The sequence below is a fragment of the Malurus melanocephalus genome, unplaced genomic scaffold, assembly GCF_030028575.1.
Source record: "Malurus melanocephalus ecotype Western Australia unplaced genomic scaffold, MMel_1.1 scaffold_551, whole genome shotgun sequence".
Classification (NCBI taxonomy): domain Eukaryota; kingdom Metazoa; phylum Chordata; class Aves; order Passeriformes; family Maluridae; genus Malurus; species Malurus melanocephalus.
This window is the reverse complement of record NW_026623783.1, coordinates 129,536-152,381: the sequence shown is the minus strand read 5'-3', so window position 1 is coordinate 152,381 and position 22,846 is coordinate 129,536. Positions and strand designations below refer to the sequence as shown.

At 38.0% G+C, this 22,846-nt stretch overlaps 1 protein-coding gene across 20 annotated transcripts in view; it reads right to left on the bottom strand.

Annotated features, from left to right (window-relative positions):
- GPHN (gephyrin) overlaps positions 1–22,846 on the bottom strand; it is a 275,952-nt gene that overhangs the window by 252,636 nt on the left and 470 nt on the right. For 9 of the 20 annotated variants that reach the window (XM_057382124.1, XM_057382141.1, XM_057382134.1 and 6 more), the window contains exon 1: positions 22,768–22,840. The exons of 10 other annotated variants lie outside the window; for them this stretch is intronic. In XM_057382124.1, coding sequence (XP_057238107.1) covers positions 22,768–22,831 — 64 coding nt within the window. In that variant the 5' untranslated portion in view covers positions 22,832–22,840. Of the gene's footprint in view, positions 1–20,575; positions 20,641–22,767; positions 22,841–22,846 lie in introns of those variants that run through there. One more of the 20 variants, XM_057382127.1, reaches the window with a different exon arrangement.

The window sequence follows — 22,846 nt, the reverse complement described above, 5'->3', positions numbered from 1 at the left end:
CATGAACACTAGTTATTATTAAGTGTTATGCCTTTACCAAGTTGATTCTCAACAGTCCTTTCTGGGCTTGCCTTCTTACTTTTGCATTTAACTTGACAGCCTCTCTGATCTATTTCCCCCCTCTGCATTACATCTTTTTATTATTATCAAGTTCCTTTCTCCTGAAGTTTCAACATGTCACCTTTATTTCTGGGGCTTCTGATACTGTATCAAAGCCCAGGGAAACAGAGGAGTACTTTGTAGTTCTTGCAGAGTAGCCCTTAGGACGGCTACTTACCAGTTCCTTTCTGGGGAAACAGGACCACTCCACACCTTCACAGCTTGGTTTTCGCAGAATGGAAACGCAGGTATAGAGGCTAAATGGGAGATGCAAGGCACACTAATGGCCTTCTGATCTAGACAAAACCGAGACTAATACATTGCACCATTCAAAGAAGCTAGAGGTCAGCTAACTGAAGCTTTTCCTTTTGCAGCCCACATTCCAGTTCTGAGTCTCATACAATGACTTTAAACAGAGTGMACAGCATCACAAACCATTCAGCTGCTCTTTCTGATTTCCCTTTGGCTATCTGCCTCAATCTATATATGCTCAGTCTGATTTCTTTTTGGTTCCCCCTCCCCTTTTATGCAAACTAAACTTGACTAAAAATTACAGAGTACACCTCCTGTAGTTAGCAGACCCTAAGTAGAATGTTATCTCTCCTCCTACAGTTCATCAAATTCTTCCTAGAAGCACTCACTTTAGCATCTAGAATTTTGGTCTTTGCATTCTGCACCAATGTGATCTTAACTCAGACTTCATGGGAATAATTCAACTTCCTTTTACAACTATTTTTTCTGCATTTTTCCCCCAAGAGCAATTGTAGTGGATGAGGGAGAGGATGTGAGCGAAATGACACATTATTATTTAGGCTGGGTTAGGGAGAGGATAATGGATATGAGCATGGGAGTGACTGGAAAGGAGGTACTACAATAAAGAAAGAAGAAATGATTGGATTGGATTTGAATGAGTACACTACCTCCACCAGAATTATTCTTAACATGTCAAGCCTGCTGCTAGGAAGGAGCTTGCCACAAAAGTATTTCTTCCCTGTGAAATGTAGAATTCCAATACTTACAGAGAGATGATTTTATTACATGTATAGTAAAAAAATGGTTTGCAAAACTGGTATATCTACTGCCAAAGAAAGACCTTTTTTACTCACAGCAGATCCCCACTAATTAAATCTGAAAAACATAACATYGCTTTATAGGTCAAATTTCTTTAGGAAGTTTCTGTGTTCTTCCAAATCAGTTATTTTTACATGTCAGAGGCTGGAAGCCTCTGATACTCTAGGGTGATAGCCTTTTAAACTTACCATAGCAAATTATTTAATCATGCAATTCTGACTACACACATATTCACTACACTCATTCATTAAACACAAAGTCCTAATGTTCTAAGTGAAAACTGCAGAGACCTAAAGATTTCTTACCTACATTTTGTCACTATAAAAATAAGCAAGCTAGGTGAAGTCAGTCCCCTYTGTACTCCACTTTCCAAATTTTGATTATTCCCATAGGCCATTTAAGAAATAGTGATGTGTTAATAGCACACTTGAATTAKCTATATTCAGATAATGAGAAGCTTGTAGAGAAACAGCATAGAAAGAAGATAAAAGTACTCTAGACCATCAAAAAATGTTATGGCTYGTGACTTGAAATATTTAGCTTTGTAGTAGGTTTTTCTTTTTGTATTAGTACTAATCTGTACAATGGTAGCACACAGCTGCCCTGTTTCCTAAGTGCAATACAAAGCTATACCTAAAGGTTTTCTACACTCAGTTTACAGTGTATATAGCTTAAAATTAGACATCCTGGGTTAAAATACAGCTAATCTGAACTAAAAGGTTTATAAAAACCTGTGCTCACCTTATTAAGGTCAATTCAACGCACATTAATTGTACAGAGTAAACTCACACACTTTTAGGACCATTACAGTCTGGGAAAATACAGAGTTGTTCAAGAGTGGGTCAGTATTTGCAGCTTGCTGAACAGTTTTCATCTGAAGACTTGCCCCTTATAATTATGTACTTAAATGAACCACATTTTCTTGACAAACTGAAACCAGTATCAAAATAGGAACATTTAGCAAAGAGATCAGATGCGCTGCTACACGGAAGATTTGATGACAAATTTTCGAAACACATGCTGCAATTTCTAACAGCCACTACAGTGTTAAACATGAAACAGTCTCTGAAAGTTCCGCCTAATTAAGTGGGCCACTTCGAGTTTCTTTGAGGAAGTCTTGAGTATTTCTTCTGCTGTAAGAATCTGTTATATAGACAGATGTATAGACTAATATAAAAAGGAGAGATTATGCTACTGAGGCTTTTTTCCGCTAAGTTTTTTTTTTTTTTAACTATACAGATTAAATAATTACTGTTCCATTAGCTCTCTTTTGATCTCCAGAACATCATTACTTCGTAGACTTTCTTCACTCCAATCCAGTATTTTTGAGTACAAGATTACTTATAAGAAAGTGCTTCTGTCCTTTCTTAAAATAGATTGAGTGGGAGCACATGCCATCATGATGCTGTAACTCATCAGGAAATTATGATGCAGTACTGTCTTATTCTAAAAGCACTCACTAGCTAAGATATGGACAAGGTCACATCAGCACTTTTTATGTTTTTCAGGACTGTTTTCCTTATCAGATTAAAAGAAGTCCAGAAAACAAGCAAAAACAGTGTGTTTTTCAAGAAGAAACCAAAAAACAAAACCAAAAAATCTTGACACAAATCACTTTGAGTAACTTCAATTTTGATTTAACATAGAGCTGCCACTACAAAAAAAAATTAGGATGCAAAATAATAATTGTGAAAATACTAAGTGTACATAATTAAAAAATGCAGAGAATTACCAATGATTTTTTCATCTAGGAAGGCAACCAACTGAGGGGAGGAGAACTGATTCAAATATTTTTTCTTTCTTCTTTTTTCTTAAATCATATGGCATGTAAATAAGGGTGTGAGGAAGAYTGCTGGAGAGAGCACCCCAAATTTTTTTCCTGCTTGCTACAATTAGAAGTATACCCAAAAAATTTTTGTATGGGAAGACACTGAAGAAGACTGCATCAAAGAAGCCATGAAAGAAAAACCTTYCTAAGTAAAACAGACAGTTATTTTGATTTCCTTTAAAAAAATTATTTTTAATTTAACCTAAATAACTRAAAGGAAAATCTGTTTGCCAAGCAGCTTAATTCCTTCAGGTGTATTAATAAAGAATCTGGGCTGGCTGACCCCACAACTTTCTGACTATTAAGATATTATTATTTAAATGGCAACACAAACCAGTGCTCCTGCTATAACCATTTTCAAATACTTGATAAGCATGATGTCTTCTCATCATCTGCATGGCTTCTGAATTCTTGGCAGCATGTAATACAAGTATTTTTGCATACAAGCAAAATTCAGGCCCTCAAGTCCTATACAAAGTAATCCAACACACACCATAGGATTTCCCTAGAAATACACATTTCTGGTGGAAACTTTAGAGAAGGCTAAAGCTCCACCAAGACACACGCTAGGAGGCTCATGAGCAAGGTAACACAGAGGTTACACCTAAGGCAGCAAACACACACCTTGAAAAAGGACGGTGGTGGGGGCTGTGTAAGAGCACTGCAAGGCACACAAGGGTCTACAAATGGCTTGGGACCCCCAATGCAGAACTCTTCCTGCAGATACATACTGGATTACAGCAAGCCCACAGAGGCAAGGAACTTGGGTTTAATTCCCTGTTAGCATATGGGGATTCAAAAACATGCATTTATTTCCCAGAAGAGYACTTTAATTAGGAAACTAAAAGGTTGGATAGTAACAAGCTTCTTGTCTGCTAAAGCTAGGTAACTACCCAGCTAAAAATTAAAATGCTATGGCATCTGGACAATTAACAAGGATTACACTGCAGCATAATTGCCAGGATGATCAACTGGGAGAGAAGACCTAGATTCTAGTCCCTGCTCCATGGACTAYTTCTATTTTGTTACTTGCCCTTTAACAGGAAAACAAAATGCAACAGAAGTTCAAAATGCAAATATCAGAACCCTGTTCTCTTCTCTCCCACTAAATGGTCCAAACTGCCAAATTTAAGATACTGAAGCATYACCACATCTATGTCTCTCTTTGTATCTAGCTTACAAAGTGTTACAGATACCTGTTTTGATTGACTATTTATCTCCCTCTTCAGAAATACAAGATTTCTCCGAATTTGGGCACCTTTTCAGCCATGAAGTTTTTTAATTTCACAAGTGTGTGGCTAGGGATAYAGTTCTTAATAGCACTGCTCCACAGAGAGAATAAAGGTAATGCATTCCATTTTAAAGAGTATTTAAAGCTGCTTCTACTTTTAATATTGCATTCCCTGGAGCAACCAAAACCTCCCMAAATTACTGGATCAACACAATATTTTCTGCTCAGGGAACACAAAAACTCTAGYAAATCCACCTCACAAGTCTAAAACAATGACTTAACACCCTCCTCTGCCCCTGACATCCATCATCACACTGTACGTTAACGCTAACCACCTTCTTGTGTTAACTGCAGCTTTTCTTCTTTCCTTTTTTTTTTTTTTTTATTGTAACTCGCATCTTTTGGATCATGCTCTTTTTTTCATTTGTGTTCATTCAAAAATCTTCAATCTACCTTTAAGACACACAAGAAAGGTAGTGTTCACATAGGTTGATCAATATGAGAAATTAATTGTGAAATGTTTGTTCTTTCTTTAGAAACTGTCATATACTTTGGAGCATCACATTAAGTTAAAACTACTTAAGCTTCTTCATCTTCCCATCTCAAATTCTTATTCCCTGGAGCAAGAAGGGAGGCAGTCAGAAGTAAAAACTCAGCTCTAAGAGGAAAGCAAACTACATCATTCCATGTATGTCATTTCCAGTAGCCTAGTAGTGCCTCACTAAATTAAAAGTTTGCAAACCTTAATTATCAAAAAAAAAAAAAATTATTACTTCTAGAATACTCTTCTTAAATTTCATGTCTTTCTTTTAGTTTAATGACTGCACTTTAGCCCTCATCCAGAAAGATAGTATTTGATAATATTAAGATRGCAGACATTGAGAAAAAATCCAAAGCCTCTTGACTCTAAGAGCAAAGTATACAACAAAAAYATACATTATGTAATTCTAATAAAGAGATCACATTTGTCTGAAGAAGCTAATTTGAACAGACCAGTGTGTTCATATGGGCATTTGTTTAAAACAGAGTAGACAAACTGAGCAGAATTTTAGCTATTCGGCTAASAAATTCTGTGCAAAAGTATTCTGTTAAAAAAATGAGGAACTAAACAGAGTAAATCCAAGGACAAAGCTGTGTCCATGTAATGCTTTCAACACATCTGATCCTGGTTACCTGATATGAAAAGGCTTAGTAAGAAATCATAATCAAGCACGGAAAAATCCTAAAAAAACCATCGCTTTCTTTGAAAAAAAAAACCACCCTGAACTGAAATAAAAGTATCATGTGTGTTCTAGGAACATCTCTCAACTGCTAAATTTTGTTTTTATAAATGATCTGTAGGCCTTTGACGCAGAGAATGTTATATACACATTTAATAAACAACATCTCATTTAATACTCMAATTGACTGTTGCCTGTAGGGATGTCCTAACTTATATATTACATTACACTCAGTCGCTTAGAAATTATTAAATAACCAACAAGTGGTTTTTACCTGGTAAACTATATTTTAAAAATCAGGCTAGAGTAGCCAAAGTTAATTATGAGTRAATCCAAGCTAATACAAGAATCCAAGTTTATTCCAGGACCTTGCATATCAGTTCAGTGCTGGCTCTTGTCCTCAGAGACTTAAAAAAAACTTTTTTTTCAGCACGTAGCCTATGTGACATATAAGTTTCAGGACTATTTTTTTAGCTGAGTAAAGTACTTAGGTAAATAAAAGAAACCTGCATAATGTGTAAATAAAAAGCAAYGTACTTTGGCAGAAAAAACTTCATGCACAGTGAACAATGCTCTCAGTCACAATCTAGTACCTGAAATTACATCTAATAYAGAATAAATCACAGAACAGTGTCAAGCTGTGCAGTACTGTGAGCTTTAAATATCTTCAAACCACGTTCTTACTCAAATTATCTCATTTGGGCACCCAATGAAAGGATTTTCTTCAATTACATTCACATACAAGGTTTAAAAAAACCCTGTAAGATAAGTCTGTATCTTAAAATGCATCATCAATGCACAGTAATTGACTTTAGATAGTTGTGTAACAGCCCAGGGGAACATTGCAAATATATTGACTTTAATGGAACTTACAGTTAGAATGTGTACTTTTTATTTTCCTTATGARGGAATTAGCCCTTGAATAAATCAGAAATCTCATTTCTGATTCAGTTGAARGGACAAGAAAAGAAGATGAATCTCCAAAGTTTGTTCAACAAGTACAAAAAGCTAACATATGAGAAGTAAAAGTGCTACTCAACAGTTGTAGAAAAGCCACAAGCCAATAAAGTAAACAGAAAAWGATGTTCATAAAAGTCTTTCTTCAYCCTACAGGGTGTGTAACAGATGGCAAAGTCATACAGTGGGACACTGCTTCCTTGCACTCATCTATAAATTGCCTCTATTCCTGAACGAAGGGAGCAGGTAAGATTTGCAGAACAAGCTATAAAATTTCTTATTGGTGCTTTTTATTGGTAGAACACAACATACAAAGGAAAATTGGTCTTTTCTACCGGTCTGGCTAATATATAGGAAAAAAAATGCAGCAGAACACAGAGATCAGCCTAAGAAAATGGAAAATTTTCCTCAGGAAATGCCTGGCTGGGCAAAAGGAGAGCAGTGGATATCGTCCAGCTTGACCTCAGTGAGACACACACCTTTCCCTCACTTATTACATTGCCTTTATCTCAAGTGATGAGTTTCCTCACTTTGCCTTTCTGATTCTGTCCCTCATGCTCCTTGGGAGCAGGGAGTGAGCCTCTGGGTGGGGGCTCAGCTGCTGCATGGGACTGACCCATCACAATCTCCTTGAGTGATTTCTTCCARTTACTTCCTTTGTACTGCATTAAAATAGCACATTCTCCAGATATRTCCTCCTGGACAACAGACTACTAGAAAGATCACTGGCTGCAAAATGAAAGAAACACAGAAAAAGAAAAAAAAAAGTCTTGAAAGAAATAACCACGGCCAAAAGTGGTAATATTTACAAGCAATTACATACAGAACATTCTTCTCAGAGCTATGCTAATACAGGAAAGATGGACTGTGAGAAAATTATTTCATGGAGCTGCCAATGAAGTTGTTCAGGAATGTGAGGCAAAGTGAAAGAAATGCTTTGTCATCTGTCAGATTTTTTTAAAAAAAGGAAAAAAACCCATGAGAAAACAAGGGTAATTACGACTGTTGACCTGATAACCTGATAAAGAAATCCTGAGATTCCAGGAGATGTCAATTCAAAGCAGTAACAAAGGAAAAATTTGCAAGAAAAGAAGCACTTCACATTTAGTAGAAATTCTATGAGAAAACCCTCAATCTAGTTGCATTCRAAAAGTTAACTTTCTCATCTAAGACCAAAAATAATGTGAATGAGATATATGATGTATTTGATCAACAAACTCTGTATCAAGACACATACACCCAAAGGAAAAGAAATAAACAAGAAAACAACACTGCTGAGAAAAATTTCAGTATAACTTGTCATGTTACAGGCAACAAAAAATATTATAGCTACTCCCAAAGGAAGTATGCCTTTGTCAATTCACAAAAGAATAAGACTTGCTCAAGAACAGAAATAACAGTAATTGAAAAGTATTTTCAATGCAAAAAATAGCACAAAAGCACTAAARAGCCATATCCAGTATTTAGCCAGCACAGTTTTAAGCCAAATGCAAAGATGAAAAGTCAGACATGAGAGAAAATCACAGAAAGACATCGTTGGCCTCACTTCTTTATCTTCCATTGTTTTTAAAGAAGASCTAAGATTTTTAATGCTTTTTTCTCTTGTAATCATTAAGAGATTAATCATCATCTCTTGTAATCATTGAGAGTAGTATACCAAAGCATCTTGCTCCATGGTGAGGAGACGAATGAGAAAGAGGAACTGCTGAAAGTCTTGGGAGTACTTCCCCATTCCTCACCTTATTTCAAACTTTTTTTTTTTTTTTGTATCAGTTATAGTAGGAGCTATAATTAAATTCTGAAACCTCAGCAAATATCCAGTARTTCTATACAGATTAATAAAGAAATTCCAATCAATAAAATCTAATGGTCTCCTGAAGGAAGATGAGACATGAGTAAAGTAGGAGCAGATTCACAGGTCAACCAGAGATCACCAGAAGCGGCACAATCACTTTAAAACCAGGAAGCCGTTCATTTCATACCCCCAAAAGAAAGAGCAAAAAGAGAAATAACCTACAGACACATACACAGCACACGCTCCTGTGAGCATGATTTATGTGAATGACRGGTAAATGAGTTTTGGACCACTGTATGTAGCCTCGGGTCACCRACTGAAATTGCAAACAGCGGTCAATGGGTGCAGCACAAGGCTACCAAGCGTAACTGTATCCATTCAATCCTTTAAAAGAACGTAACTTCCGCTTTCRATAAAAATGCACAGAAGTAAAAATACAAGTTTTGAAGGCCTGACAACAGTATATTCCCCAACAATATGGGCCACTAATGTCTTGGCCAAAGATCAGTTTTTCTCATGCTTTATTAGTAAAAGAAAAAAATCCCACCTTCTTTACTCTGGCAGCAACTTATTCCCATCTCTACTGKGTGGGCATAAGCATTTACTCACAGTAAACTGAAAGAAATTAATGGAAAGAAATTCACTTGAAGCTGGCTTGGCAAAATACTATCATCTAGATCAGTTCACATTTCACCATATCTAGGAATATGAGAACTCATGGACAGATGAGAGCTCTAGGTGGGATTAATTTCACCATTAATGCAATTGACTATAAGAGGAATTCATAAAGAATTGCTAGAAGATTCAACACTTGTCAGCTTTGAATAAGGTTCAGTGAGGGATTTTYAAGGAAAGACTATCGGGATTATAAACATCTAGTATATTTGGTTTATTACTCTACYCTTCTCATAAAAACAATTTCCTAATTTTGCCCTTGTTAAACTTTTCTAGTGAACAGGATGCTTGCAGATACCTACAGATGCATAACCCTTAAGCACACAAATCTTTTCCCTGTTTAGCTTGTCTACTGTCCATTAACAGCCTTCACACCTCATTTGTATAACCTTGTTCTGCACATTCTTTGCTAGAAGCTATCCTTTATGATATAGTTTTGATTTATATAATGTGGCTATCAATTCCTTCTACAGTTTCTTTTTTCCCATGCTTCCCATAAAATTCCATTTTTATTATTAATGCTTAACCTTTTTTTTCTAGCTGGACTGTTTTTTTATGTTATGWTTGCTTTTCCAGTGGCTACAGCTTTTCAGTATTTTCTGCTATTTAAAATCACACTTCTGCTCTAGATGTACCTTAATACTGAAGATGCTACTTACATTGCAATTTACAAAACTCCATTTAGMTAGCTACCTTCATCTCCAAACACTGCATTTCGATACCAAAACCATGGTCTGGGCATAATTAGTAGTCATGGAGACCATGGAAACATACAATATTAGATAAATGCATGGACCAGCAGGTTTCTGAGTTGCAGTTAAATTAAGATTTAAATAAGTGCACATCCACTGATCACAATTATACAACTAATCTCATCTTCATGTCAATCCTTCCCCCTTTTTTAAGGAAATACCAGGAATCTCAAGGCCTGACTTACTCAAWTAGCTGATGCCTGGGACTAGCATTTATCTCCATCAATCACATGGATAACAGTCCACTCGAGAGAAAGGCACTGACACTGYTCATGTCAGCAAGAAGGTATGCAGAACAGAAATGAAATTAGATGATCTTGCATGCAGATATTTCAAGTAGTTGGTATACAGACAGATGTCCARCAGAAGAAAATTAAGTCAGTAGTATATCATCTGCCATTTAGTACATATCAGGTTAGCAGCCTCAGTTAGCATAATAGCTAGATTGAGTGGTACAGATACACTTAGCAAAACTATACTGAATGCAAGTAAAATGACAGATCGATTGGTGCCAAAGAAATCCCTCAAGCAAAATAAAAATTTGGCCTGGCAAAAATGCGTCACAATTAATTTTTTAAAAATTACTGATATTCTCTACAATAAATGTTTACATGTGTACMTAGATTAATTATATGTATATAGTCTTCAAATTAGTTCCATCGGGCATACTGCAGTTAAGAYAAAATCAGAAAAACTAAATGTTAGAAGTCTTAGCTATTACAAATTATTACATTCCTGAAGTGACCTTACTTGCTGGTAAATGTGTAACAGTGTTCACCTTTTCCCAAATTTAACACTGCAGAAGTGTAATGTTCAGCTTTTCTAGTTACCTAACATGCAAGTTGCCAGATGTTCAGCTCTTTGCTAGGCACAAATGCCTAGCACAGCCTTCATATTCACCTAGCTACTGCATGAATCAAAGATCTCTACACACAAAATGGAAAAAATCTATCTTGACTTACCCTCTACTCAAAAAAGTTTCCTATAATCAGCATATTCTTCCTTTCCTTCATTATGTTTTTTGTATTGCTTATTATTCAGCAGAGGTGGTGTCTTTGCTTGTCCATGGGGACAAGCTAGTAAGTACTACCAAGAGGACACCTGGCCTGACAAAGCAATACTTGCAAGAAAGGAGGCAGCACAGCCAGATGAAGGATTGCCAAGACTACCTTTCCAATTGATGCAAGTGAACTGCAAAAAATTAGCACAGGAGTACATCTTTTTGAGCTGTGTTCAGAATGCAGAAGTCCTATCTCTCAGCTTTACCTATCCCACCTGTACAGTCCAGCTCCTCCCTCAAACGCCACCCCTGAGGTCCCTTGCCAAGTTGATTCAGCTTCTTCCAGCTGTAGAAAATGAATTTCTCAAAAGAAGAGCAGTTTTCCACTATGTTAGCTAGGTTAAGTTTGTTTTGCATAGAGTGAACAATGGCAGGATAGAAGAGTACCAAGAAGGAACAGAACTGGAAAAWATTTACAATAGAGGTAAAAAATTGCCAGCCTTGTTCACCACTCACCTACTGGAGTAGAAGCCTGCAGAGCTCAGTGCTGAACCAGATCACACAGCTGATTCAGCTCAAAAGGATCCTTTTTTTTTTTGGCAGGGTAATTTTCAGCTGTTCCAGTTCCCTGCCTGAACAGTCACACAACAGGTTATGCCAGCACAGCACAGCATGGCAGTGAACAAGAAGAGTGATGACAGAATCACGCCCAAGATTAAATTTGGACAGAGTCCTGTTGGGCTCTAAAGCAGTGGCCACTTAKAGCAGACTGCATGGTACACCAGAAGAAAATTAACTCTGACTAACTCACCTTGAGATGTAGTGAATGCAGGAAGATAAAATCCCTGACAAGGTGCTGCATGTATTTTCCTAACAGATAAGTCAGATAGGTGCAGGGAGAGGCTGATCAAACTAAGGATTAAYGCAAATACGATTTTTCTGTCATTTTCTGATTTATAACTGTATGGCTAGTTTTGGACATTAGMAGTATTTCTAAGTACTACTGATTTTTACCCTGGGCTATTTTAAGTTAAGAGTTAATTTCAAGGCTAGCTAACAAAAGACATGTCTCACTTTCTCTAGAGTACCCAAAGATTCAAARGTTATGCCCTCACCCATATCACCTCAATAAAATGCATAGGAACAGTTCAAGAGCCCATATTCTCCTGGTCACCTTCCACTGTCAGGAAAGTCTCCTCACTGCTACCCACTGGAAGACCTCTCTGGCATGCACAAGAATCRTAAGAGGCAGACACAACCCCGTGGAGCCAAAAACAACAAATAGTGTATCTATATTAGTTCTTGKGCTTGGTTCAAGAATGTGGCTTTTAAGCTATCCCCTGAGAGTCCCCACTCACCACACTTCAGTTCACACTGCAGAGAAGAATCAAAGCATGATGTGGARCTCACTTTGGACAAAACTAAATGAGATGCACTCCACAAGTGCACCTAATGCACTCCAACAACTACTGAGGTCACTCCACAGGTTTTGATCTAGTGTGAGACAAAACACATYGGACAGTCTGCAGGTGAAGCCCCCAGTACCAAAGTCTGTTTCTCTAAAGCAGCAGGACTCATTAATGAAGATTTTACTCMAATTGAACGAAATCACAAAAGGTAAATCAACTTACTGAATTACAGTCAAAAGACTTTTGTAGGTACAGCACAAAGTAATTTTTTTAAAATTTTCTACTTATCGTTGCAAAATCGAGAGAGTACCTAATTATCCAAATATTAGGAATTTCTGCATCTGTCTGGGTTTTTCCTGCAATGGCTGCTAGTTGGAATGTCAGCATCTAGGGGGTCTTAAGTTTAAATTTGTATGTTGAAGGAATTACAATATATATTTTACTATTGCCTCAAATGGCTCCAGGCTGATGTTTTCCCAACATTTAAAACATTGAAAAACCTCCTGAATGTGCCCTAATCATTAGCTACTTTCTAGATGCTCATAAAAACTCAACCATTCATTTKTAAGTAGTCTACCTCAGCATACTTTCCATATGCACAGCTGAATTTACTTTCTGGAGGCTGAAGCACAGGTAGAACATTTTTAGCAGGTGTTTGTTCGGTTGCAGAAAAAGGAGCCTAGGAATAATCTGAATATGAAAACCTGCTAAAATTATTCTGGAGTATACTAAAAGCTGCTACTATCCTGGTAGGAAATACTGAAAATTATTACTATTTCWCATCAAAAATCTCTCTTATGAATTGATGAGTCCTCATAGCAAGTTACAAATAATAATAATGGAATACAAGATGTACTATCAAGGAATTAAAAGATTTTTCTAATATTAAAGATAATCCATGATGTTCCAGTTTAACGCTATACAAAAATTTGCCTTTTCCAGAAAGATGTGCTGTTCACCAAAGCACTCACAGAAAGTCTACTTGAACTTTTTTCTGACAAAACAATGGTGAAATGACAACTAGTATTTTCACTAATTCTCTCTGGTCAACTGCCAAGCCAAAGAGAAAAGTCATGTACTGATGCCATTGTACATAAACTAGAGCTATACCCTTTAGAATAAAGAAATAGGAACAGGCAGGTGAGCTTCCTTGAAGCTTAACAATCACAGGAAATTCCTCATCAGTTGACTTTTTCAGTAGTTGCTTTTAACATGAACTTTACAGCTTCCATTTTGATTTTTGATGCTGAGGAAAAAAGCCYGAGTCTCATTCATACAAGAAGGTCCTGCACCTGGAGACACTGGTTACAGCTTTAATTCTTACCATGCTGGAATTTAATTGCAAGATCAGAGCTTAAGGCTTGACCTTACCTTCCTACTGTGGAACAGGGCACATTCCTGAAATACAGGTATCAGAATAATATTCAATTCCAAAACATTAGATTCTGAAACAAATACATCCAACTTGAACCACATACATCCTACTAGCATGACCATTCCCAACTTTTTAAAGCTCTGTGCCTTGCCTTCCTTCTGTCCAAAGAATAACATCATACAGCACTACCCTGYAGTAATATTTACTTGAAAAAGTTAAGAGATTTCTCTCAAAAATCTCAACAACCTCCTCAGTTTCCTGGTTTATTCTACATGTCTTTTACTGGTTTCTTCTTTTCTTTATTTTGCTACATTAATGCCACAATACACATCTGCATGACCAGAATGGGGAATCTCTCGCAACGGTAGGTTAGGAGGAAAAGCAATTCCTCCTTGCAGACTTTTCAGTCTGTTTGATTACAGCAATCATTAAAAAAGCCTACCATCAAGTATATTTTACAAAAACTAGAAATACTTTGATTTAGATTTAGCTATAGCTAGTAGCTATGGAGTCACACCTCACTGATTTATGACATCTATCAAGGCAAAGCAACATCATTAGAATAACTATCTAAGAAATTCTTTTAGGACATCACAGAAACAGGAGAAAAACCTGGAGACTACAAAAAATATTCTCAAAAAACTCCACTTTACATACTATTTGTTTTATAATATTTTCTCATTTTTTTTAAAGTATTAAATCAGAGTGTACCAGCAATGATGAAGTTTTAATCAGCAGGAGTTACACACATAGGAACACCTGTTGCAACTTYATCTCAGCATCCCTGGAGCTTTCTGAGTATTATCTACAGAAACACTTTGTCCCTGCACTATCTTTYAAAGGTGTTTCACAACTTTTTCCCTCAGTATGCTTAACTTACACCTTATTTCTCCAAGAAAGCTGATTTTGAGGATCCCTGATTTGCTGCAGGCTTATTTAATGTCTTCCCTTGAGTWTGCACACAACTAAAATGGAAAATTGGGCTAAAAAAGAGGAAATGAGAAGTACATATTCCCTGTAATCTTCCGGGGTTTTTTTTTCCTCTTTTTTTTTCTGGAAACAACAAGCATTTTTCTCACCAAATATGTACTTATTTTAGGTATCTTTCTGCTTTCTCCCCATTTTTTCTGAGGTGGTTTCTGACAGGGAATAYATAGTAAGCCTTTGGTTTCTCACCATCTACATTGCTATGCTACACCATCTAAGAAAGAACCATGCCAGCAGGAAACAACCTAATACCTGTCTGAATACCTGGAAATCTTCACCTTCCAGAAAAATACAGCCACCCACACTTTCCTAGGACAAGATTTGCAAGTACTAGTAGAAGGATACATACCTGCCCAACATCATCTTCTCTTTCACAGTCTGATTTGTCTTCCTAATCCTATGAGCAATGTTTCAAGAAGGGGTAAGAAATAGCAGTGTAGAAGTGTGTTGGTTTGCAGAATTCCTGACTAGTGCCATATTCAATGTTTCTTCCAGAATTATTAGATGATGACTTCAGAGACTTCATCTCAGGTCTTGCTATCAATTCCTTCTTAAGTGGCCCATCTCAAGGCATTAAAAGCAGTTTGATAAGAATAAAGAGGATTTTATTTTTTTTAATAACAAGCATGATTTGTAGAGGTCCTACAAGGTCCCTTTCCCTTCTGAGTCAGATCTGCAAGATGCCTTACCGCAATTCATTTCAATTCCCAAAGAATGTGTATTATTTTTCATCCATACAACTTCCCATAAAATCATTGTGAATGAACAACTTATTTCCTAGATTTCAGTATAAATTTAAATCCCTTCCAGCATACATCAAAAAAAAAAGCACCTATAATCCCCCCCTCCAAAAAAATCCAAACTATAACACCTGGGGGGAAAAGACAAACTATAAACCCAAACAAAACTACAACATMTACTTTAGCATATACTTTTATGTCTACTTCCCACTTTTAGATCTCAAAAGTCCCATATGATAGCCAAGAACACCGACAAAATACATGCATTAAAGATTTTTTAAAGGAAAAATATTAGACATAAATTCCCTACAACATAGAGTACAATGAAAAAAACTAACATTTTCATAACCACACAGTAAATATTAAAAAGAAACCAAAATGTTATAGTTCAAAGCCCATGTGTATTCTGCTTCTTCACTTTTTCCACTTTACTACATAATAAGTGATATAATTTAATTAGAAAAGGAGAAAGTAGAAAAATGTATTTCTACAGCTGTGATCATAAGTATATAGGCAATACTTAATATATTTATTATATTGGTCTACTTACACAACCTATATGTTGAATGCATAATGAAAGGTCATAATAAATACAGAATTATTAAAATTAATGCTCTAGGTAACTAACATATGAAGCTAAAATAACACTGAGTCAGATCTATAAAGTCTTGGTATATATCAAAAAACATTTTACTGCTCAAAARATAGGGGTTTTTTTACATAGCTACTCCCTAATCATTCAAGTCAGACAGTGGAAGACTTGCTGTTTATCTCATAGTATGARGAACAAAAAATGTTTTTATTCCTTACAAAACATCATTCACCCACATTGYAACAGTAGGATCGAGCCCTGTTTTGCAGGATTTTGCAAAATGTACTCAGAAGATTATTCTTAAGGGTTTATGCTAATTTTTTTCCACTTGACAAGTTACGYATAAAATAGGCCTCAGCAAATTAGTATGAAAACAAAACAAGTAAACAAAACATCACATACAAATCTCTTACTTGCAAAATGAAATTTTCTAAGATAACTGCCTAATTAAGTCTGTTTTTCCCAAGCACTTTTTTATGCAATTACTGTTCTTTTTTAACTTAGTTTTTCAACTGTTTTGTGATCAAATCAAATCAAATAACCAAAAGGCTACACTGTTTTTTTAATTAAAAACATCCCACAGAAAAAAAGACTGCTACCTGTTCATTTAMCTTATGGTTATTATCCCCCTATTCTCCATGGACACCTTTTTCAGCCATTCTGCTAAACTTTCAAGAAGAATTCTGTCATATACAACACTACATATATAAGACCATTTCAATGTAAGTAGAGAGTTGCATACTACATCTACATACATGAACAGAATGTAAATTTTTAACTTAACCCACACTTCAAGACATCATAAATATCTAACAAGAACTAAAATTTGTTCTCATTTTTAGTTATCATGTCCTCTTGTTGCATAACAATCTCACAAACTGCAGACAACAGAATCTACACTTGCTTATCTACAAAAAAACCCAGACAGCTATGGCTAAATCAACATTAGCCATAAACATTACGGGTAGAACTGTGTGTCTGTGTAGCAGAATTTGGCATGCTAGACTCTCCAAAACATGGCCTGATGATCACAAACTCTGTTATTGTCCAATAAACAAAGCCAGGAGACCAACAAAAGGTTATCCCAGACCTAAGTTGGTTCTCGTGAAATTCACAATCACTAACTTTTGAGGTAAATAACATGGAAAGTTTTCCTGCAGCACTGGAAAAGGAGACAAATATAAACCCAGAGAAGTAAATGAAAACATACTGTAATGGGTATGCTCTGTGCTGCTAAATATGAACTACAGACATGGAGCGTGGGTGAAGATGGAAGTCTTTCAACTGTATTTGGATAAGTAAACTCCAAATCAAGAAACACTGAGTATACAAGACTTCTTACCCCTGCTCTGTAAAAACACATAAACCTCCAAATTAATGGCCATTGCTTACTTAAGTAGGTATTAATTATTTTCCAACTATACATGCATGTTTTAATCTCTGGCTTTAGATGCTCTTAATTTCAGTGTTTCTACTCCTCCCCATTCGAAARAAACAGAACCATAGCAAGCAACTTAAACTTCAAGTACGAGAGCCCACTGTACCAGTGAGATTTCAGTCACCCATTTTTGTTCCACGCTGTAGCCTAAAAAATGGGGGRAAAAAAGGAAGGACTTGTTTCCTCTTTAAGTTGTAAAGGTAAAGTACAGTTAGACTATGAAAATGAAATRTTCACAAGACATGAAATGTCATCATCATAGCCATACAAAATATCAGAAAGAAATGTTTTTGTGAAGACATACAGCTTCAAATGGGAGAGAGAGCTCCTAGTTTCTATGGATAAACTCAACATTATGACAGTTTTACAGTTTAAAAAGAAGAAAATCAATGTTACCCCAAATCCAGAATGCTTTAATGAAAGTACAGCATTTCTCTAAGATTCCCAGGAAAAGCTGCTGCCTTTAATCTATGTTTTGAAGATGAGTACCCAATAAGGTATAATTCTGGAGAGAAGTCAAATCACAAACAAAAAAATAAGCAACTTCAATTTAGACAATTAGGGCAATTTGACAGTAATTCCTAGCAAACCTGCTGTCAGTCCTCCCCCTCCCATACATACCTCTATAAGAAAGTTTCCCACAAATCCCAATGTWTGTCCAGAGTATGAACACCACCACTATCATGAAGTGATCTTGCASCTTGCATGTTATTAATGAAGAGTTAGAGGAAAGTCATGAGAAGTATCAGGAGAGAGAAATACGACTTTTTAGCTGGAAAACAGACGGCCTACACATTTCTAAAACAGTCTGACCAACATATAGTCACATCCTAAGTATTTTGTTTCCCACATTTCTCAAAGATAATTTTTACAAAACATTCATATCAGTGAACTTCAGATCTGCCCAGGCAACCTCTTTGGTTGCAGCTCTGAAGCAGATAACCACCTCACCATCTCAGAAAAAAGCTTGCTTCAAAGTGATACATTCAGACACAATGTCCACACCCACGGTCATTCCAGCAAACTAAGCAGTCTGACACAAAGACATGGGTGCAATCTTTCACACTACAGTGTTATGGGGACAAAGTCTGAGGTTCCACATTCAAAACATTTGTCTGCTTTATTGAGTAKGCCTATGGCAACAGCTATCATTCAAAGTTTTAATCTTTACATAGAGGAAGAACAATATATCTGAAGTTTGCCAAAATCCATTACTCCCTTTATGRAAGGGAAAAGCTGTACCACTTTTAAAGCAATACCAAACACTGTAAAGGTATTCTGAAAAAAAAAAAAAGGTTAGACTAAGAGCTTTTTCCTATGCAAGGAAGAAACAATASAAAATGAGAAGCAAAGACAGAAAATGGTGTTTGTGTCTGGTGATGACTTTCTCACAGACCTGCCTCAAAAGCAGACACACAGAATGAAGCCAACCCAAAATTTGACAATCTTTTTTGAGGGATATTCTGTAAAAGCCAAACATGTAACAAAATCTCAAGTTTTGGCCAGCTACATTACATGCTTACTGGAGGGAAAACAAGGAGGGAGGCAAATAAAAAGAAAATTAGGATGGAGAGGGAAAAAACCACAAAATAGAAGCAAACAGGAGAACCAGAGTCTGTTTTTTTCCATTGGGCTAGTGGAGATGGCAACATCATTCAGATGTCTCTGGACGGTTCCAGTCAAGGGTCTGCTTTAGTCCCTGACAAAACAAGAAAGGTCACAGATTATATAACTTTTACCAMTGTCACCACCAGTGAAGGGTGACCGAATATTGATTCAACTCTGGGCAAAGCACACATTTTTTCCCCTTTTTTAGCCAACTTCAACATTATGAAATTCTGTACTTAGTAAACCAGGTTCAATAACCTGACACCATTGGTAACTGATTAACAACTGTTTTGTTAGAGATATCCCAAATATGAAAGGTTTGCAAGTGGCAACCACAATAACTCAGTACTTCTATTTTACTAGGGAAGCACTGATACACAACAGTACAGAGCACACAGAGAATCCAACCTCTACCATAAATGTAAAGATCTCTCCTCTTTTTGATTTGTTTATCTACCTGACATTTCYTGTTCCTCTATGACTGTTTCCTTTTCAAAAGAAGATATCCAGAACACTTCAATGACAAACCTTTGGACACTGTTAATCCAACTCTCTTATTTCATCACAAAAATCTCCCAATCTGAYATTAGAGCCCTTTTAAAATTTCACCATAAGAGTAACCTCATCACAACACTGAAGCTCTATTAGTAGCTCATGCGCTCGCACAGCATATGAAAGGTAACAGAGAGAAAACCTAGGYTGGGAACCTAAGTGAGCAATATCTCTAACTCAACACTTCACTAAATCCTGATGCTGAATATGACACATACACAGTTCCACTCCTTTCACAAATTGCAAAACTTCTTGAAATGATAACATACAAAGATTAGAATTCAATTTTCTATCCACAAACTAGTGAGGCTTCCWGTGTGCATAAGACRTAACCCTCTAGTCTGCAAGTTTCAGAGTTTTGTAATCAGCCAGTTTCATATTTCCTCCTGCTTAAGTCTACAACTCTCTGTATTAAGACTGAAAAATAAATGAGTGATATCTTCAAGTCCATAGATGCTGTATACTCTAAAATATTTTTCCTGATTTGAGGAAGACAGTTCTTTCACATTGAGAAAATGTCCTAATTATGGATTCTATTCTTATCATTGGCTCTTTAGTAAAAGACCCTGACAGTTCAGGTATAAAAGAAGTTAACAAGTAATTTTTGTAAAAAAACCAAAAACCCATTCTGCATAATTTTAACACAATAAATTACTTCGGGTAAACAATAACCAAAATTTCTACTTCTCCAATCCACTGTACCTGTCTTAATTTGCCACAAGTGGAAAAACATACATTTGTTTCTAGATGGAAACCAGCAATATATACATAAACACAGAGGACTACCAAGCAAAACCAAATACAGTAATTTACTCAAAACAATGTAATGAAACTAAGCTATATGACAATCATTACTGATCTCAATATATTCTGAAGCCATGTGTATCAGTCTCTACAACAGATAAGAATAACAATATGCCCAAACAATTTTTATATGTCCTCAAAAATAAACATACAACTTTACTCCAAATTCATTCAACGAAGTTACTACTAAGTAAATTTAAATTCCATCTGAATACAACCATAAGGTGCAGCACTGGTTATTTTCTGAACTGTACATAKCAGGTCTAACAGAAACATAAATCTGTATGCCTGTGCTGATAAGACCACAAGTATATATTGCTTAAAAAACAAACATATGGCCATAATCTTAATTAGAAAAGCTAAAGGARTCATTATTTTAATTAACTAATTTCTGATCACTAAGCTACTCTAAATGATAAAATAAAAAAATCAGTTGACATACCTAACCTTTGCATTTCTACACTTAYTCCTCCATACACCAGCCAAGAAGCAATTATTAGTTCATTTCTATGAGAAAAATTCAGAAGAGTACATTTTTAATATGCTGTCTTTTCATAGCTGAAACAGCAGAAACAGCTAGAGGGTCCAAATCCTTCAAAGTACAAATATTCTCTTCCAGGGTTAAAGGAGATGTCAGAGTGGAAAATAATTAAGGCTGGCCAAATACATGCTATGACATTTATATAAAATTTTATGTTTACTAATAGAAGCAAAAAGGGGGCTAGGAAAACTGTAAGAAAACAAGGTGTTCCCTTTCAAAATGGCAAAAAAAAATTATTTGCAGAAATTTTCAGCTTGGAATTTAAAACAATTACATTAAGGGGAAAAAACCTAAAACTGTTCTGTTTGCTTACGCCTTTTGGCTGTCCTGTAAAAACAAAATATTAAAATTAGGCCATGAGCTCTTCTCAATGAAATTGCAAATTATGATACAAAGTTAAAAGAGTTTAAYAATGATCAAACAGGATTTATAGCAGAAAATAAAATAATTTRAATTATTATAGCACCATATATGTCTGCTACTGCATTCTGGAAACACATGTGAAAATTACTACAACTCTCTGATCAAAGGAAAATAATAACCCATGTTACACACCATGAATTTGTACAAAATATGTAAAGAGCATTCGGTCAGAACCCCCTTCTCACTTTAACTTTTACAATAATAGGTAGTGGCAAGCATGTCCTATCCTTCAGGAACAAAGGGAACAAATCCCCCCATGTGACTTTTGCATCTGGTCCAACACGGTCTATCCATATTAAGGCTCTGACTGCCTGAAACCTGAAAGCAACGCTAAGGATTTCCACTTGTATACAGCATGCTTTTCTAGCGGTTTCCGCTTGTATATTGCATGCTTTTCTAGCGGTTTACCGGCACCATCACCTTGCCAAGCGCTTCCCAGGAAGGGAAGAAGGGAAGGGCTCCAGCCTTCGCGGCATCCCTGGCTGCCGGCGGCGGGATCAGCACCCGGCAGGGGAACAGCGCCGGGGGCTCCCGCAGGCTCGGGCCAGCGGTTAAACACCGCTAGCGGTAATAAATAACTTTCGGGTTAACTCCAGGCCTCCTCTGCCATGAATGTCCCCTCTTTCACTCCGAACATCTTCCTACTCCGAACCGAGCTCACAACGTTGCTTTCCATGAACAGACATGTCTTCCCAGGCTCGCGGTGAAACCTACTGAGCTTGACACCTAAAAATTTCGCCAAAATCTCTCGCCCCTTCCTCGCACAGAAAGGGCATTGACGCCCGTACGCACTGGAAGCCCTCGGGGCTCCGCTGCTGGGCGCGCCGCGCGTCCCCCGAAGCGCCGAGCTCCGCGGGGCACCGGGATCCCCGCCAAGGCCCGGCAAAGGAACCCCCCAGTCTGTCACACGCGTACCGGCTCCGGCAGCCCTTCTGTGCAACCACCGCAGGTCATGTGCCACGGGTTTATTAAAGGATCATCCGTGCGCTATGAGCAGCAGCATCATAAATGCCCTCCTCCCCCTCCCAACAGAGAGCACACAGGCACAAGCATCCCCACCCACCCCCTCCCAATTCCCAAAGTAAAGGCCAGGGAGGGGGAAGGGAAGGAGCCATCCCAAAGGAGCTGCCGTGCGGAGCGTGCCGCGCTCGGGCATTCCCGCGGCCGGGAGCTGCGGCCGCCTCCCGCCCAGGGAAGGCAGGCCCGGCACCTGCCGGCCCGCAGCCTGCGCCTGCCGCGGGCTCCCTTCTCCGGCGCCTTCGCGCTCACGGCTCCGCCGCGTTCGGAGGAAGCCCCGCCACGTCCCGACCCCCCCATCCCCTCCGGCATTCGCCCACCCGCGCGCTCCGTCCCCTTCGCGCGGGTTATCCCCGGGTCAGTCCCCGCGGCTGCGGCGCCCGCCCGCCTGCGGCAGCGCTGCCCCGGCGCCGGCCGGCTCCGCGCTCACGCTGTCCGCCGGCGGCCGGAGCGCCGCCCCCACGCCCCGACCCCGGCTCCGGGCCTCGGATACCGCACGCACGGCGGAGGGGCGCTCCCTGCGCAGCGGCGGCGGCGCCGCCGCGGGAGAGACAGCCGGCCGGCGGGGCACCCCGCGGGGCGGCCTGAAACGCGCACCGACCCGCGGCCACCCTCCGCGTGTCCCCGGCGCGGTGCCCGGCGCGGCCCGGTACCTGTGAGGACGCCGACGCGGATCTGGTGGTCGTGGTTCGTCAGGATCATCCCCTCCGACGCCATGTTCGCGGCGCAGCA